The 18,804-nt window shown below is 40.9% G+C and overlaps 1 protein-coding gene across 1 annotated transcript; it reads left to right on the top strand.

The window, feature by feature from the left end:
- Window positions 1–1,141: 1,141 nt before the first annotated feature.
- LOC134356204 (cytochrome b-c1 complex subunit Rieske, mitochondrial) lies at window positions 1,142–16,279 on the top strand. Its single transcript, XM_063066944.1, has 2 exons — window positions 1,142–1,433; window positions 15,495–16,279. The coding sequence occupies exons 1-2, from the start codon at window positions 1,223–1,225 to the stop codon at window positions 16,103–16,105; spliced, it is 822 nt and encodes a 273-aa protein (XP_062923014.1). The 5' UTR covers window positions 1,142–1,222; the 3' UTR covers window positions 16,106–16,279.
- The last annotated feature ends 2,525 nt before the right edge of the window (window positions 16,280–18,804 follow it).

The following is an 18,804-nucleotide window of genomic DNA, read 5'->3' as shown; positions in this document are numbered from 1 at the left end:
TGAAAAATACTGTACCTTGTCGCCAATGTTGTATTTTGGAACTTCAACAAATTAAACTCATTGAAAGGAAGACACACAAGTCTGAAATTTCTCATTTACTTTGACTGAGGCACACACATGATGGTACATGCAATTCACATTTTTACATAAACCATAATGAATTATATAAACAAAGAATGCTTACACAACGTTTACAAGATTACTCAAATATTAAATACACAACAGCTACAATATCCAAAGCTGAAATTTAATTTAATCCAATTAACCTGGCGTTTGCCATATTACGTGTGACAGAAGGTTGTTCTGTGCAAATTGGCGGCTGTTTTTTCCTGTAGTACATCTGTGGCTGCACTTATTGCCGGTAAAATGCAGTCTTGATTTAAAGGAATTACAAAACAACGTCGTATCTCTTTTCACATAGATATAGAAAGATAAAAGGTTACCATCCCTATTCCATTACTTGAAAGGACATCTCTTCAATTTCACACTCAGTAATTTGGCCACCCAAAAGGCCAGCCCCTGGGTTTAGTCAAACACATAGTTTTACTGGCCATGCACCCTTAAGGCATCGCATAACCCAAAGCAAAGTCAGACTGTATCAGTCCTGATAAAGAGTCTCTACCTGAAACGTGAACTATTTCCCTGCTGCCTGAACTGCACAGTTCCTCCAACATCTTGTGTGTGTAACGCATATCAAAGTTGCTGGTGAACGCAGCAGGCCAGGCAGCATCTCTAGGAAGAGGTACAATCGACGTTTCGGGCCGAGACCCTTCGTCAGGACTAGGGTGTATCTACCCATGGACACCGTTGCTGCAAATAATGCGATTCGTTTCTTTTGTTCTAGATTAGGTTCTCAAATTTTTGTTTCTAGTTCATGGACGTACAAGTTAAACACGCACAACCACACAGATACCACTGCAAAAACTTCCACCTCAGCGAGCCCACATCTACGCTTGCGCATTCGCAGCCAGCCGGCCTCGGCTCTGCCTTCACGGATGGTGGCCCCTCTGCGCTTGCGCATTCGCAGCCAGCCGGCCTCGGCTCTGTCCTCACGGATGGTGGCCCCTCTGCGCTTGCGCATTCGCAACCAGCCGGCCTTGGCTCTGCGCTCACGGATGGTGGCCCCTCTGCGCTTGCGCGCTCTCTGACGCCACTCGTCCTTTTGGGCCATAGGAGGTCGTTGCTGAGGCCTACCCGAGTCCTGCCGGCTGGCTCTTTCCCAATGCTGTCGTTTACCCTCCGCTCCGGGGCATTTGCCCCGTACCTGTCCGCCACCTCAAACACGGTGGCGTCGCAGCTGAAGCCCCTGGTACCCGGCTTGGTTTCCAAGGCTGACGCAGTGTTGCTGGACCTGAAGCGGCCGTTTCTGTGCAGGGAGTCGCTGATGGGCCAGGCGCCCCGGAGCGGTGCTGCCGCCACCGCCGGCCTCAACGGTGAGTCTGGAGGCTCGGGCCTGGCTGTGAGGGTCTGGACCCTGGTGAAAGTCCTCTGATTGCCCTCACAGTGCTTTCTGTCGTGTGGTTTGGTTCTAGGAAGTTGCAACTGGCCTAAGTTTGAACTGAGGTTTCAGGTGACCTTGTCATAACTAGTTCTGTGAGACGTCTTTTAAAAACTATCAGTCACCGAGGAACATGCAAGTTTAAATCACGGGGCCTAAAATAACAATTTACATAGCTGATTCAAGTTATCATATACAATTATCCTTATTGATATGCCTGGCTACGTCGACCAGGGCCCTAGTTGAAGCCTTAAGTCGCTATCCATCCTGCTTACAATTTAAGCAGTTTGGGTGAAAAACATGGCTTATTTAAAGCAGGCTATCAAGACTTACCTTGGTTTAAATTTTTATTAATTTCTAGCTGAGTTCTGTTCAGTGCTTGTGCGCAGCTTGATAGTTGTTTGTGAGGATTTTTAAATTCAGGATGTGGCTGTGATTTTGCTAAAGGCCAGATTTAAAGTTCAGTTTCGCGGTTAATTGGTAATATCTTGAAGGGCAACAGTACTGTTGAAGGTACTCCCACATTGCTCCTAAGAGGGAATTGTGATGGTGAATTTGCTATTGCAGAGGCCTATAAATTGTTACTTTTGTAACTAAAATAGACTTTAGTTACATTAGAGAAAGAACTTGAATTTATTTAAATCTTACATCCGTCCCACAACATGACGGAGTAAAAATCTTTGCATTATGGCTCTGTTGCAAAGTACAGACGTGAATTTAGAAGTCTAATGGCTTGTAGAAAGAAGTTGTTCTGTAGCCTAGTGGTCCTGGCTTTCATGCTGCGGTACAGTTTGCCAGACAAGCAGCTGAAACAGTTTATGGTTGAGGTGACTGGTGTCCCTGATGATATTCCAGTCCTTCTTTAAGCATATCCTGCTGGAAATGTCCTCAATGGAAGAGAGTTCACATCCACGGATGTGCTTAGCTACCCGTACCACTCTCTGCAGTGCCTAGCGATCAAGGTTGGTGCAGTTCCCGTACCAGGCATGATAAAGCCAGTCAGGATGCTCTTATTGTGCCCCTGTAGAGGGTCTTGAGGATTTGGGGGCTGATGCCGAACTTCTTCAGTCACCTGAAATGGAAGAGATGCTGTTCTGTATTTTTTGCTTCACTGCTGGTGTGTACAGTCCAGGTGAGATCTTCTGTGATGTGTATACTGAGGAACTGACACTACTCACCCTCTCAACTGCAGTCCCATTGATGTTGATTGGGACGAGCTTGTCTTCATTCCTCCTGTATTCCACGATCAGCTGTTTTGTTTTTTTTGGACATTGGGGGAGAGGTTGTTATCTTGGCACCACTATGTCAGAGTGTTAACCGTTCCTCTGTAGGCTGGCTGGTCACTGCTAGAAATAAGGCCAATCAATGTCATGTCATCTGCAAATCCGATCAGCAAATTGGAGCTGAGTGTGGCAACACAGTCGTGGGTGTAAAGAGAGTAGAGGAGGGGACTCGGGACACAGCCCTGGGGGGCACCTGTGGTGAGGGAGCCCATCCTTACCACCTGTTGCCAATCCGATAGGATCCAGCTGTACAAGGCGGGGTGCAAACTGAAGTCTGTGAGCTTTCCATCATGTCTGGAGGGATTATGGCGTTGAATGCTGAACTGTAGTCCAGGAACAGCATTCTAACGTGTGCATCCCTCTTATGTTGCCATTTGAGCAAACTACTTTGTATTGGATTATTTTCTTGAATGTTCTTGGAGCTACATATAGGAAAGGTGGGAGTATTCTGCTACATTGCTGACTTGCACCCAGCAACGCACTTGGCAAGTCAAGAGAAAGGTCACTTAGTTATACATGTTTACTGCCAAAATGTGTCAGCGGTAAATAATACATGGTCTGATCAGTTTTCAATCACAGATCCAGCCCTGAACTGCCCACGTACATGGTCACCTTTGATTTCCATCTCTTGGAACACTCTTGAGCATTAATCGATGAGCAATGCTAATTTACCTCCTTTTATATTTGATCATTTTTTTCACCAGTAAGATTTTCTTTATGGTTCAAGGGAGAAAGCAATTGATCTGGTCTGTTTTGCCTCACCATAATTGTTTCTGAAATTTATTTTTGTAATCTGTGTATTGGTTGACAGCCCAACATTTATTGCTCATCCCTAAGTGGCCGTAAGATGGTAAGGAGCTGTTGCTTTGAACCATTGCAGTCCTTCCAGTGAAGATGTACCATGAAATACCAAGTGTAGGTAAATTGTTGGAGATGGTCATTGTTTCAACTGAGTAAGCTTAAGTTTCTTAGTTTTATCCCGAGGTCATTTGAGCACAAACTAAACCTTCCTAGATTACATTGATCCTGAACCCATGGGTGGTCAGCCCCAAAGCAGAGCAAAAGGAAGATACTGCTGTTCGTGTTTCTTTAGGACAACGTCTTCAGCTGTATGATCTTGCCTTCATTATAAAGTGACAAGTGGCAATTGAATGTTTGCGACCGGTTTGTGTTAAATTTTATTCAGAATTCCTTAATTTGAGGAAAGCAGAACCAGTTCAGTGACATCCAGCCTATGGTGTAAATGAGCAAGTAACATCTGCGTCGTGCAAGTGCCAGGCAAATGCACCTGCAGTAAGAGAATGTGATTATTATCATTGTCAAATCCCACATCATGGGCATCTGGGTTCACCACTGATCAGAAACTTGGAAAAGTTACTTTCTGTGATCGTAGATGCAGATTTAATTTGGCAAATTTGGAAGCTGCTTCTCAAAAATCTGGCTTCTCTAGATGCTTCACCATATGTTTTGGTGTTGTTTGGTAAATGCATTTACTATTAACACAGGTACTGAGGTACAGATAATTTTGGCACATCAGTACAACAAGTTCATACAAGGGGAAGAGCAACGGCAATGCACAATACAGTGTCACAGTTACAGAGGAAGTGCAGTACCGGTAGACAAACTATGTACAAAGGCCACAACTGCAGTGACTATGCAAGGTTGAATATGTCGCTTAAGTATTACAAATGCACCAGGAAGACATTAGTGTTTGCATCCTGGAGGTTTTAATCACTATGTGCACTCTTAACACTGAATGGTAACTAGCAAATATGAAGTTGAATTCTTTTACATACTGTAGATTAATAACAATTAGTAAATTTCTTGAACATTATTTCATTTTGATTTTAAATAGTAATTTTTGATTTGAATTTTACAGAATTACATTTTTGCACAGTGCAGAAACAATTTTTCTGCTCTTCTCTCTCTCCCCCGCCCCCCCATCCTGTCCATACTAACTGTGTAGCCTGGATTAGGCCCATTAGCACTGTCTGCCTTTCCCATCTAAAACCTGTCCAAATGACCTGATCTGTTGTGGATGACTTCATTCACCACTACTTTGCTTACAGATTCCCTCTTGGGCCTCTTTGCAACTTGTTATCAGTATTGTTTCTGTTTGCATATTTTGTCATCTTTTGCACCTTGGTTGTTTGTCAGTCTTGTTTATGTATAGATTTCTGTAAAATTCTGTTGTACTTCATATTACTTGAAAATGCCTGTTAGAAGTGGATCTCAAGGTACTACATGATAACATATACGTAATTTAGTAATAAATTTACATTGAACTTTGAGTTTTTAAATGTTATAATCGTATTTACCTCCATCTCCTCTTCTGATAACTTGTTCCAGATAATCAGTCTGGAAAAATACTGGGACCTCCTCTGAATTTCACCCCTTTTATCTTAAACTTGTACCTTTTAATTGGTTTATTGTTGCCACATGTACCAAGATAGAGTGAAAAGCTTTGTTTTCCATGTCATCCAGATTTTTCCAAACATGAGTACATCAAGGTAGTACTAAAAGAAAAGCAAACTTACAGTTCGAAAAAGTGTAGATAGAAAATAAGGTGCAAAGACCACAAAGGGGTAGGTTGAAAGACCAAGTTATCTTTATTGTACAAGAGGTTTATTCAAGAGTCTTGTAACAGCCCAATAGAATCTTTCCTTCAGACTGATGCTGCATGTTTTCCAACGCTAATTAGGGGTGGGGAGGACAAAAATTGATTATGTTGGCTACTTTTCTGAGGCAGCGGGAAATGAAGATGGAAGGGAGGCTGTTTTTTTGTAATGGGCTGCGTTCACAACTATCTTTAATTTCTTGTGGTATCGGGAAGAGTAGTTGCTACACCAAGGTGTGCTACAACCGAATAGGATCATTTGGTGAATCATTAAAAGTTTGTGAGGGTCTTTGGGGACATGTAAATTCCTGATGAAGTGGAGACATTTGTGTACTTTTTCGGCCATAGGTACTGGACTCCTCCACCAGAAAAAGACTCTTATCTATCCTATCTTTACCCCTCAATTTCCTAAACGCCCACTTCCTACATTTCAATGAGAATAAATCCAACCTATGCAATCTCCTCTTATAACAGCATTCCTCCATTCCATGTAGCAACCTGGTGAATCTCTTCTACATGTTCTCAATTGCTGCAACATCTGTCATATAACACAGTACCAGAATAGGTCGTAAAACTTCAAATATGGTCTAACAAATATTTTGTACATTGGTGACATGACATCTCAACTCTTGCATTCAGTGCCTCAGCTGATGAAGCCAAACATACTACAGGTCGACCTTCACTAATCAGGCATCATTGGGACCTGAGGAGTGCTGGATTAGTGAAATTGCCGAATTACAGAAGGATCACATTAAGCATAATCAGTGCCAGATTATTGAAGGAACTGGATTACAGCTAGTCGGATTAGTGAAGGTCGACTGTAAATGCCATCTCACTACACTATCCACCTGTGATTCCACTTTCACTCAGCTATGTATTTGTACCCCATGGTCCATGTATCATTGCTCCTAAGATCCCAACCCTATATTCTGCATGTGATTACCTAATATTTGTCTGGATTAAGTTCCACCCACTAAATCTGATCTGTGCCCTTCTCTATCATTGGACAATATTCTTCACTCTATAGCTTCATTAATGTATGTGTCACCTACAAACTCACTAATCAAGCTTTTTACATTCTCATCCAAGTTACTTATATACTGTTTATTTCACCCAGCCACGTCCCAGAACTGATTTCTGCAGTACACCACTTGTTACAGACTTCCAGTCAGAAATATACCATCCACCAATACTCTCTGCCTCCCATCACCATGCAAGTTTTGATTCCACTTTGCTGATATGTCTTGCATATCATGGAAGGTTTTTCAACCTGGTTAGGTTCATGACTTACATGGGATTTGCTATCACAATTGCAACAGCCTCAAAGATGTATCTTGTTTTAGATGTTTTGATTGTTGCTGAAGTGTGATGAATGGTTGGTGTGGCTTGTCATTACCTGTAAAGTGGGACGGGCTTTGAGCAGCAAGTGAATACAGGTCTATTGTGGATGAGCACCTAGATTTAATTAAGCCACACATACAAAATGCTGGAGGAACTCAGCAGGTCAGGCAACGATCATGGAAATGAGCAGTCCTAAAGAAGGGTCTCTGCCCAAAACATCGACTGTTTATTCATTTCCATGGATGCTGCCTGACCTGCTGAGTTCCATCAGCATTTTGTGTGTTGCTTTGAATTTCCAGCATCATCAGAATTTCTTGTGTTATTAATTAAGCCATTTGTTTGAAGTTGTATCAGTGGTTAGTGTTTGAGAAGATTATTCTTAGTTTCATACTATCTTGTTAGTAGCACTTAGAGGTGTAACAATTCACCTCGTTTAGTTTGTTACGAACTGTAATGCTTTAAAGCTAATTTATACTTGTGCGTCAAATGTACACCGTAGGTATGGCGTAGTGGCGTACCCTACACTGTACGCTACGTCAAACCCTACACCGTAGCCTAACGCGCACCTCTCCCAAAATGTAACTACGTGTCGCGGCGTTGCAGACCACAACAACTGTGATTGGTCTGCTTGGTAGCATCGCATTTCCTCCTACGCTGCAATAGTTTCCCATTGGGCGACTGAAGGGCAGGGAAGGAACTCTGGCTGCAATGCTTTCCATAAAGCTCTACAGACCTCTGAAATTATGGAGGACCCTGTGCTTGACGCCAGTTTGTAGCTAGCTGCTACAGCCTGTTGACATCCACCTGAAGCAAAATAAATAGTTGCAGACGATGAACCAAATCGTCAAATCTACCTGCCGACATCCGAAAATATTTGAAATGCATTTCCTCGTCCAGGTCTCTCAGTGGCCAGACAAGCACAGAAAATTCACCCTCCTTCAGATTCAGTCACCATTGTTTGAATTAACCCCACCGCCAACTAGCGTTTTGGCAGTGAATTGCAGACACACCAACGCACAAGTATAAATGCTCACAACGGCGTAGACCACTTGTGTAGGCTACGGCGTAAGCTAGTACGCACAAGTATAAATCAGCCTTAAGAAACAAACCAGCAGCAAGAGAATTCACACTGAATCAGGTTTTAATGTTAAAACCACTATCTTTATTAGTACCTACTTATAATATAGTAACTCAACCAAGATAAACAAAAGGTAACGGGTGTTATGTGTATACATGTGTATAAATATAACTTCCAAATCATTGAGCTTGGGGAACAAAGCTTAGAGTCTTGAGATGGTAAAGTAGGAAAGTTCAATAATCTATGGAATAAATGATGGGAGAGAGATATTTGTAATCCACGTTGTCATGGAGAGGGAAGGTAAGTACGAAGTATTCCACAAGATCCACGTCGGTAAAACGAGATAATAGTAGCTGTAGATCTTGTCTGTCGTGTCGTTCCAAATCCACATACAAATTAACATCAAAAGTGATCTGTCACAGGAATATCGTCTTCCAGTGGTTACCACACAACATGCCCGGGTAAGGGCTACACAAGTGGTCCCACAAGATATCCCCAGAATCTACTCCTATGGATTATATGAAGTGACAGTCACACATTTGTTGTGCACTGCGTGCCGATGTCAACCCACTCTTGTGGGCATAGGAGAGTTCCAAGCCTCAACTGCGACAAACTGAAGTTACTGACTTCCCCAGTCTCTCTCTACTACGACTGAAGGTGCCCCCCGCCTTGTAAAAAAAATCTGAAGCAAACTCCTTCAGCCTGTGACTGATGTCATTGTCCTGCCTCACTCAGGCTCTTAAAGCGACAGTCCACAGTAAACAAAACCTGTGGGTATGTAACAAGTTAAAATAAGCCGTTTCTCCATCTGTGGTTTAACAAATTAAATCTGGAACCATTAAGGTCACTCCTCAAAATTCCATTTTACAAGTTTTTTTAATCACTTGAGTTCTCAATAAATTCTCTCGTAAAATCTTGAAGATTGCACTCCTCTACACTTTATATCAAATAAATAGTTTGCTTTAAGGTGCTTTCATGCAACACTTCTTTTTAACATATTCAACATATTGTACCTTAAACTATCTACAGAATGTAAAAGCTCACTAAGAAAGTAATTCATCAGAATTTTTTCACTTCTCAAAGTATACCTCAATACTGTACTCCAGATGAGTTATTAGATCCTGAATTATTCATGCTAGCTATGGCTGAATGCTAAATCCAGGATTAATTTACACATTTTACTTCTTGTCTCTCCCCCATAACCAGCACCACTGACATTGTTTCCGGACACTATTGTTTTAGCTATATTATTTGTGCTGTCTTATCTAACTAATTGGAAAATTGTTCATTTGCATGGTTTTACGGCAGCTCTTCTTTGACTGCATATTTCCAACTGAATAATAGGGAATACAATTATAAGATTAGTCTTAATTTATGTTTCATTTAGGGATGCAACATGGCAATAGATCCTCTGGCCCAATGAGCCTATTGTGCATCTTTTTTTCTGTTATGTGGGAGGAAATGGAACACCCGGAGGAAACCCACACAATCACAGGGAGAATGTTCAAATTCTTTATGGACAGTGGCAGAATTGAACCCTGTTTGCGGTCGCTAATAGCGTAACCATTATCACTTCCTTGAATTTCCCTCTTATAACAACGATTACACTTCAGAAATACTACTGCAAAGCATATTGAGCTGGCCATTTCGAACCCTGAGAGGTGTTATAGATTGAAAACAGGAACATTACAAATGTCCTTCGAGCCTGTTCTACTATTTAATGTGATCAGGACTAATTAACTGACTATTTTGCTTTGATACCATTTACCCACTTTCTCTACACATCACTTAATTTCTTTCCTATTAAGAAATATCTTCTCCTTGACTACATTTAGTTATCTGGCTTCCACTGCTTTCTATGATAGAAAATTTCAAAAGTTCACCATCCTCTGGATGAAGAAATTTGACCTGATCTCGGTTCTAAATGATATATTTTTCCTGAGGATGTGACCCCAGATTCTGGATCCTCAAGCTATCGACAGCATCCTCGCTGGATTTGGAATGGCTTATCCTATTTCAATGTTATAGTTTTTTATGCGATCTTCTCTCGATCTACTATGTTCCAGTGAATAACTGCTTTACCAGCCTAATATTCCCTAACTATTAGTGCTGGTACCCCAGAAATCACTCTACTAAATCAGTCCACTGCAAGTTTTTCTTTCATTACAGCTTGAATATTGGAACTATTTAGTGGCTTTTCTTTTAATTGACATAGACATAGAATAGTACAGCGCAGTACAGGCCCTTTGGCCCACATTGTTGTGCTGACCCTCAAACCCTGCCTCCCATATAACCCCCCCCACCTTAAATTCCTCCATATACCATATCCCTCCATATAATTGAGTAAGATCTTTGTCAAAAAAAATAGGTTGTGTGCATTTTAGACTGACATTTATAATCTAGGGACAGTAAGACAGCAACGTGTTGCACATAAACTCCTTAAGGGTATATTAGCAAACACAATTTCTGCATTTCAACACAAAAAAATCTGCAGATGCTGGAACTCCAGAGCAATACACACAAAAAGCTGGCTGAACTGAGCAGGTCTTGGGTCTCAGTACGAAATATCAACTTCACTCTTTTTCATAAATGCTGCCTGACCTGCTGAGTTCCTCCAGCGTTTTTGTGTGTGTTGTTCTGCAGTTCAGTTTTAGCATGTTTACAGCTAGAGATATTTACCAAAACAAATGAAAAATTGAAAATGGAATGAACCAGGCACCATGCAAGTCCAAAGCAATTTACATGTTTATGTACACATCAACAAAATGACCAGACATATATAGAATATAAAAGGGAGGTAGCATGTGAGGTGACTTTTTTTGTCTAAAGTTCTTTCTGTTGTTCTGAGCATTGCATACAATGTTTTGATTTTGCAAGAGATACCATATAGATTCACCAGGCAGTTAGATATCCTGCTGAGAGATATAGCATAAAATAGTTCTGAACTTCCTGGAATAAATAAAGTGAAAAATGATTTAGATTGAAGTATTTACAACTTTGAAACAGTTGTTTTTGTCGCAATGACTAAAATCTGATCTAGGCCATTTGGGAGAAAAGAAGCACCATCACACACAGGGATTGGTGTCTCAAATAAATCACTTTAAATCTGAGGATTTTGTTTTTGAGATGTTTAGCCTCTTGTATTAATCAGCAAGGTAATTGACAGGTAATTATGGAATGTACAGTCGGACTGACCTAAGCATATGGCAGAATAGATCAAAAGGGCAGAATGACCTATGCAAATCCAGTGTTACAATGTTGTACTCTGCTTAAACATTCATAATTGCTTGTCAAGTTTTGCTTGGATCTATTTGTATTTGATAAAGTATATGCCCCTTTCTGCTTTTTATCTTAAAGGATTTTGTTTCTTCTGAACAAAAGTAGGTGAGACACATGATATCTGGTTTCCTCAAGGCTCCAAGTGGCTAGAGATCAATGTAAAATATGTTTAAAATTATTTTTCAGTTCTAACTGGAATAATAAATACCTTTACAGAAAATCTAATAATATTTCTTATTTTGCAACTCTTGTTACTTGTTACATACACCTGTTAGGGTGCATTCTCCAGTTACCTTATAAGGTAACTGTAGCCTTCAGCCAGGAGCAGATGTCATCAGGTGGTTCCCAACCTTCACCGAGTGTTTCGACCCTTAACCACGACACTCTCCAGTTGATGGGCCAGCAGTGGTGGCCAAATCACTGCCCATCTGTTCCTGGCTTCCAGCTCCCCTCCTCTTGCCTACTCCAAATCCAACAAGAGGCTCGTTCTGCCTCTTCCCCCATCCTACGAGCTGCTTGTTTTTTGCTCCTTTCGTCCAGGCCCAGATCTGACAACAACCTCCATGCTGATTTGGCTGGGAAACCTCTGCAGCTGTACTCCACAGGGAACAACCATGTCTGCCATCCCTTGTCTTTACACTCCTGCACTAAGGGCTGGTACTTCAAGGCCTTTCTCTTGTGGGCCTCTTCCCATCCCTCCTCCCACGGCACAGTCAGCTCAACCAGAATTATTTTCTTGTCTTCGGCTGACCACAGTACAATGTCCGGGCGTAGGGTTGTGTGCAGCACATCCAGGAACTGCAACCTCCTTCCCACCTCGACCCTCATCTCCCAGGATCTGGCTGTTAGCAACAGATTGGGCTTTGGTTGTTTGGTTACGAAAGGCCTAGCTCCCTCTTTGATGAAAGTGATGGCCTTCATCAAATCTGTGCCAGCCGTCCTCTTCTTGCATCTCTCCCGCTCTAGCTTGTCGGCAAGAGCCAGAAGCACCTTATCATGGCGCCACCTATACCGTCCTTGAGTTAGAGCTGTTTTACGCCCAGACGCCTAAGCCAGTGACCCCTTTTGACCACAGAGCTTACAGTTCGGGTCCTCTCATTCCCCATGTGTACAGATATAATGGTGAAGGAAGGGTGTCATACACAGATGGCAAGAGGAAGGAAATACGGAAGGGCTCCAGTCTCCATAACTCTGCCCATGAGATCTTGCGCTTAAGCAGATCCCGTCTTGTCCAGGCACCCTGGGATCCTTGTTCCACTGCCTTTGAAATCCGCTTCTCTTCCTCACAGATCTGTACTTCTGCCTGAATCATGCCTGTTCCTTATGCTTGCGTTTCCCCACTTCTGGAAGTGAACTGAGCTGAGACCTTGCTGTCTGATGCAGGGGTTGCTGATGATATCTCGCAGCTTCAGAGAACACACTGCCTCCTCCACAGCTGCATTGGCTGCCCACTTGCGCCCAGATCTGGTTGTAACGCCTGCTTGCTTTACCAAGACATCATTGGAATCTCTCAAGCTTAATAAAGCTCTGCATTTTGCCACCTTGAATTCCTCCACAACAGATGACAGGGGAAGCTGCAGTTGCCCAGAACGAATGTAGAGGCCCACTGAAGAGAAGCTTGGGGGACCTCCCAACCATCTCCACAGGTGCTTGTTGGTTTTCCTCTCGATGCCCTCTACGGCAGTCATGGGGAACTCATAAAGTGTGAACAGCCAGAGAAGCCTGGGCAGAATGCCGTATTGGTACAGTCAGGTCATGAATTTACCCAGAAAGTCCGGATTTGTCGATCTTCTTCAGCCATTCATCTGTCTGCTTCACAGCATTGGTGACATTGGCCCCATCTGTCAGTGACACATTAAACCACTTCCCCAAGCATTTTATTGGGTTATCTTCGATGGAAGGGATGACCTCACCCTGAACTTGGAGGCTAAACTTGCTAGTAACTTTGCCCTTTCTTATATCACCATGCACCTGGACTTCTTGGCCTTGAAAGACATCCTCGCCCAAGTGGCTACATTACCCAGGGTTTCCAATACCCATCTTGCTTGGACTTGTGACACAGTTGTTATAGTGATGTTGTCCATGAACAATGCCTGACTCCAGCGTCGGGCCGTGGGTTACATCTTCTACTGCTGATAATAGGAGGTTCATTCCCATAATAAATAGGATGGGGGTGATGGTGCACCCTGTTGGAATCCCCCTCTGGAGGTCCTGCCAACTAGTTGTGAAACGGGCTGATGTAAATCTGAGTTTGAATCCTCCTAGGCAGCTGGTGATAATGTCTCGAATAGCCACTAAGATGTAGTAGTGGTCGAGTCCTTCTAGGATGAGGTCATGTGGAATAGACCCATAGGCGTTCGCGAGGTCTAACCAGACAACTGTTAGTTCGCCTTTTTTCTGCTTGGCCTCATGGATCAATAATACTGCTTTATATTCCACATAAGTTGCTTTAAACAAGGAAATCACAGGTCCTCATTTCAAATTTGGAATGTAGTCTGTATTATAGAAGTATACTTAATCACACCATGGCACCAAAAACATATCAGAGGTGCTAGATGTTGCATCTATTTGTAGCAACTGTGCCTCATTTACTGCTCTTAATACCTTTTAACAAAATAAATTTGGATTTGAGTTAATTCACTCATGAAGCAGGAATTGTTGCAAATATTTGGATCATATTTTTGGAAATTCAGTGACCTATCTCTAAACTTGTCCTCTTTTTGCAAAATGTGCCATAGCTAAATTAATTTGAGCATATGATTTGCAGTGCTGAATATTTTGCTTATAATATCAGTACTTTATATGGAAGCTTAGTATAAAACCATCACTTTTACCATTTTTCATGACATTTTTCATTACCTTATTTCATTGTAATAAGACCAAACTGCTGGCAATACTTTATCAGGTATCATTTCAAATTCAGAACTGGAAAGGTGATCAAGGCCAATTATTCATAATATTACCAAGATAGAAGCAAAACTGAACTTTATCAGAAACTACAAGATGAAGTAGTTAACTTTCAAATTATGACATAGCAAGGCCAGAACATGTTAATGGATGTAATACTGTGCTTGGCTTCTGGTAAGGTGCAATGATATGTTTGATTAATGTCCATTATCTGCTAACTTAGCAATTAACTTTAGTTTTATTTTTTGAAATGTACAAAGCCCATCTTGCAGAAGAAATCCTGAAGCTGGGAGAGAAAGAGGGAGATACCAGCACATATTTTCCTTACATTTTTCTTTCAGAGTATCTCAGAGCACTTTACATTCAAGAAAGTCTTGGTGTAGTCTCCAATGACTAAAGTATGACAGTTATACTAAATGCAGCAAGTTTTCACATAGAACAATGTCTAAAATCTGTTTGAATGATTAATTAAAAGTAAATATTGGATACCACTGCACCTCTTAAAAATAGCCTTGGAATCTTTTGTGCCTGTCTGGGAGAAGAGAGTGATTTAATGTTTTCCATGAACTGAGGTGCAAACCTTCGTTTATTTGTTTATGCAAATGATTTATACTTTATAATGCCTTGGCTTCTTATTTCTGTTTCATGAATGTTATCAGCCAAAAAGGGCTTCCTGGTTAAAGAAACTGTAAGTATAGATGACTAAACATTGATTGGAGGTAAATTTCTGTAGGGAAGAGGGGGTAAACAATAAGCAAAAGTTAGGGTCTAATTCTAGAAGCTGGGGCCTTGAACAGTGATTGCAGTTGGGAAAGCCAAAAGGTGACATGAAAGGAAAGTGTATACCTTGGCATCAGATAATGCTGCAATTGATTGTTAAGTGGAGCAAAATCATGCAAAATTGAGAAATTTAAAGTCAGTGCCCGGATCAATCTTGGGGCTAATGTGGACGATGTGAGTAGCGATGAAAGATGCAGATTTCAGAGTGGAATGGGGATGAGTGGTCAGTGTGTAGTCAGATGTGGAAATATGAGGCATGGGTTAGAGCAGGGATAAACATAGAAAACCACGGCACCATACAGGCCCTTCAGCCCACAATGTTGTACTGAACGTATACCTTGAAATTACCTCGGGTTACCCATAGCCCTCTATTTTTCTAAGCTCCATGTACTTATCCAGGAGTCTCTTAAAAGACCCTATCGTATACGCAGATATAATTTATATTATTTATAAAAATATAATTTATAGTAATATTCCAATTTTTTGTACATTGACAATGAAAAAATTGATTAATTTTCCAAATGGGCACTATTTATTATGTACGTGATGCCAACAGTGAAATAGAGCAAAACTTTTGTTTGTCTTTGGTACTACTAGCCAGGGGAAGAAAAATACCTTAATCTTAATAAAACTGTTTAAGCTGGAAATAATCTAGATCAGCTGTTTAAGTATATCAGTTTGAAATAATTTTTTGTCATTTTATTTTTGCAGTTTTGTCTACAATTCGATATGCACACAGTGATGTCACCATTCCAGATTTCTCTGACTATAGACGGCAAGATGTTCAAGATTCCAAAAAGTCTTCACAGAGCAGCAGTGATACCAGGAAAGGGTTCTCCTACTTGCTGACTGGGACTACAGCTGTTTTGGGTGCCTATGCTGCAAAGAATGTTGTCACCCAGTTCGTCACAAGCATGAGTGCCTCTGCTGATGTGCTGGCATTGTCTAAGATCGAAGTTAAGTTGGGTGATATTCCAGAAGGCAAGAACGTGACCTTCAAATGGAGAGGCAAGCCTCTTTTCATCCGCCACCGTTCATCCAAGGAAATTGAGACTGAGCAGGCAGTGAGCCTAGCTGAGTTGCGTGATCCACAGTTAGATTCTGATAGAGTAAAAGATCCCCAATGGATGATTGTCATTGGTGTCTGCACTCACCTGGGCTGTGTACCAATAGCAAATGCAGGTGAATATGGTGGCTACTACTGTCCCTGCCATGGATCCCACTATGATGCATCAGGGAGAATCAGAAAAGGCCCAGCTCCTCTTAATCTGGAAGTTCCTCCATATGAATTCATTAATGAAGAAGTTATCATTGTAGGTTAAATTTGATAACTTTAAATTGAAGACCTTCCTGTTTTACTGCTGTGTTATCAATACTATGGCAAATTGAACATTCATTGCACCAACCTGTTATGGTATTTCTTGTGATTTACTTTTGGAATGGGAGCAGTATGGTGTAAGCCATGCTTGTCTTCAATAAATATCCATTTTACCTTGGCCAGCAATTGTGGTTCTATTCTTGAGAAATTATCTTTGATTTTGATTTACTATCTGAACTAGGAAAATCCTAGTTACTTATTGGATTTGTGAACTTTAACCCTATAGTTAATTCTACACCCATGTAACATTCATATTTCCTGCCTAAACAAAATAAACCTTACAATATTGTAAACTAACCTATCCTTATGGGCTTCTGCTAAATATCTGTACTATAGATGTATTTACAGCTTCTTAAAGTTGCACCTTGCAGCCAACTGGTATTCATGACTTCTAAATGAGAATGTAGATGGGAACCAGTTATAATTTCTGACTTACTGTATTTCACTACTGTAAAAGTCAAACAAAATATGGAGCTTAAATTCTATTTATCTGCTGTGTGTTTTTTAAAAAGTATTGTATCCAGCATGGCTGTATCCCTGTACAGTTTATCCTAAGAAGTAGCCAAAATCTGTTCTGTAGAGTTTAAACAAGCAGTTTCTCAAGAAATCCAAGTACAATAAATGTCTGAATTTATGTGATATTTCTTGAAAATCAAAAAAAATCTTCACATGCTGGAACCCGAAATTAAAAGGAAGATTGCTAGAAATTCTCAGGTGCTACCTGAAGGAAGGAAGGAATGGTTGATGTCATTTCATTAGTACTGGTAAAAGTTTAAAAACATCAAACGTGTTTCAACTTGTGGGGATGGGGAGAGGAAAGTTGGATCAAAGGGAATGCCTGTGACAGAAAGGAAATCAAAAAAAATGTGTTAGCTGAGAAAAGATGACAAAGGATTGTTGATTGCTGCTGATCTGTCCAGAGGAGGTGTAAACTTAGGATGCATGAACGGATATAAGAGGGCAAGGGCAAAGAGCTAAGTGGAAACGTGAATTTAAAATGATGAGGAACTTGAAAATTGGCTCATTCTTGTGAATTGCCTGGAAGTGTTCTGTCAAATGCGACCACTCTGTTTTGTTTCTGGAAGCTCTAAATTAAAAACGTTGCATCCAAATAGCTGCTTCAATTTGGAGTTTCAGTCCAGCGATGGTGGGAAGGAAGGAGGTAAAAATGCACATTGCATCTTCTGCAGTTGCAAGAAAAGGTGCTCAGAAATACAAGAGTGAAGCAGAGCAATGTATTGGAAATGGACTCTTCATTGCTGGGAAGAGAAAGGAAGATATCACTTCTGGTAGCATCCTACTGAAGGTGGTAAAACTTGCATCAATTTTTTTTTCTTCATTTGTTACTTGTATTTCCAGCCACATCATCTGTGATCAATAAACCTTCACCCTTTCTTGACAGGCACCACCATCACAATGTCACATTCTGTCTCTCGGTCTCCACCCAGTAATGGACATTCCCTTTGTTCTCTCCACCCCTCCCCTTCCCTGCAACTTGAATCATTTGATATTTAAACTTTCTCCTTTATGATGAAAAATCACAGTGCTGAAACTACCCTACAGATGCTGGCTGAACTGAGTATTCCTAATATAGCTTTTATTTGATTGGGACTTCATTATTTTAAATCTAATTTAAATAAAAACTATTATTTAGCAATACAGCAGGAGTAGGCCCTCCCGGTCCTTCGAGCCATGCCACCCCAGGAGCCCCTGAAACCCCAATTAACCCTAACCTAATCACAGGATAATTCACAATGACCAATTAACCTACCTGGTACATCTTTGAACTGTGGGAGGATGCCAGAGCAAACATGGGAAACACAAGCATTCCATGGGGAGGACATGAAGACTCCTTACAAAGAGTGCCGAGCTGTAATAGCATCAAGCTAGCCGCTATGCTAGCGTGGTGCCAACTTGACAAGCGCCTTGTACTCTTGTTACAGTATTAGATTTAATAGAGATTTTGTACAATATAATTGTGTCTATACATTTGGTGAAAATAATCTTTTTCTGCCCTCACTGTTTTATTAACAAATTTAACATACTGTTGGTGCTGGCCAAGGTAATTAGATCTCTTTTGACTTGTATGCAGAATGCAAGGCAAGGAATATACCTTAAAATAAATCTGCCAGTAGCTTAGTTATAAAAAATATACAGAGGCTATAAAAAGTATTCCCGCCCCTGCCCCCCCCAAGAAGTTTTCATGTTTTATTGTTTTACAGCATTGTAGATTTAATTTGGCTTTTTTTGATGCTGATCAACAGGACTGTTTCATGTCAAAGTAAAAGCAAATTTCCACAAATTGATTAAAATTATTACAATGATAAAACAAAATAATTGATTGCATAAGTATTCACCGCTTTAATATGAAAGACTAAATCATCACTGGTGCACCCATTTGGTCTTAGAAGTCACATCATTAGTTAAATGGAGATCTGTTTTTAGAGACCTGTGTGCAGTCAAGGTATTACAACTGATTGTACTAAAAATACACCTGTATCTGGAAGGTCCAACTGCTGGTGAGTCACTATCCTGGCAAAAACTACACCATGAAGACAAAAGAACACTCCAAACAACTCCGCAGAAAGGTTATTGAAAAGCTCAAGTCAGGAGATGGATACAAGAAAAAATCCAAGTCACTGT

This window comes from Mobula hypostoma, chromosome 14 (genome assembly GCF_963921235.1).
Source record: "Mobula hypostoma chromosome 14, sMobHyp1.1, whole genome shotgun sequence".
NCBI classification, from domain to species: Eukaryota; Metazoa; Chordata; class Chondrichthyes; order Myliobatiformes; family Myliobatidae; genus Mobula; species Mobula hypostoma.
This window is presented reverse-complemented; position numbering and strand designations above follow the sequence as displayed.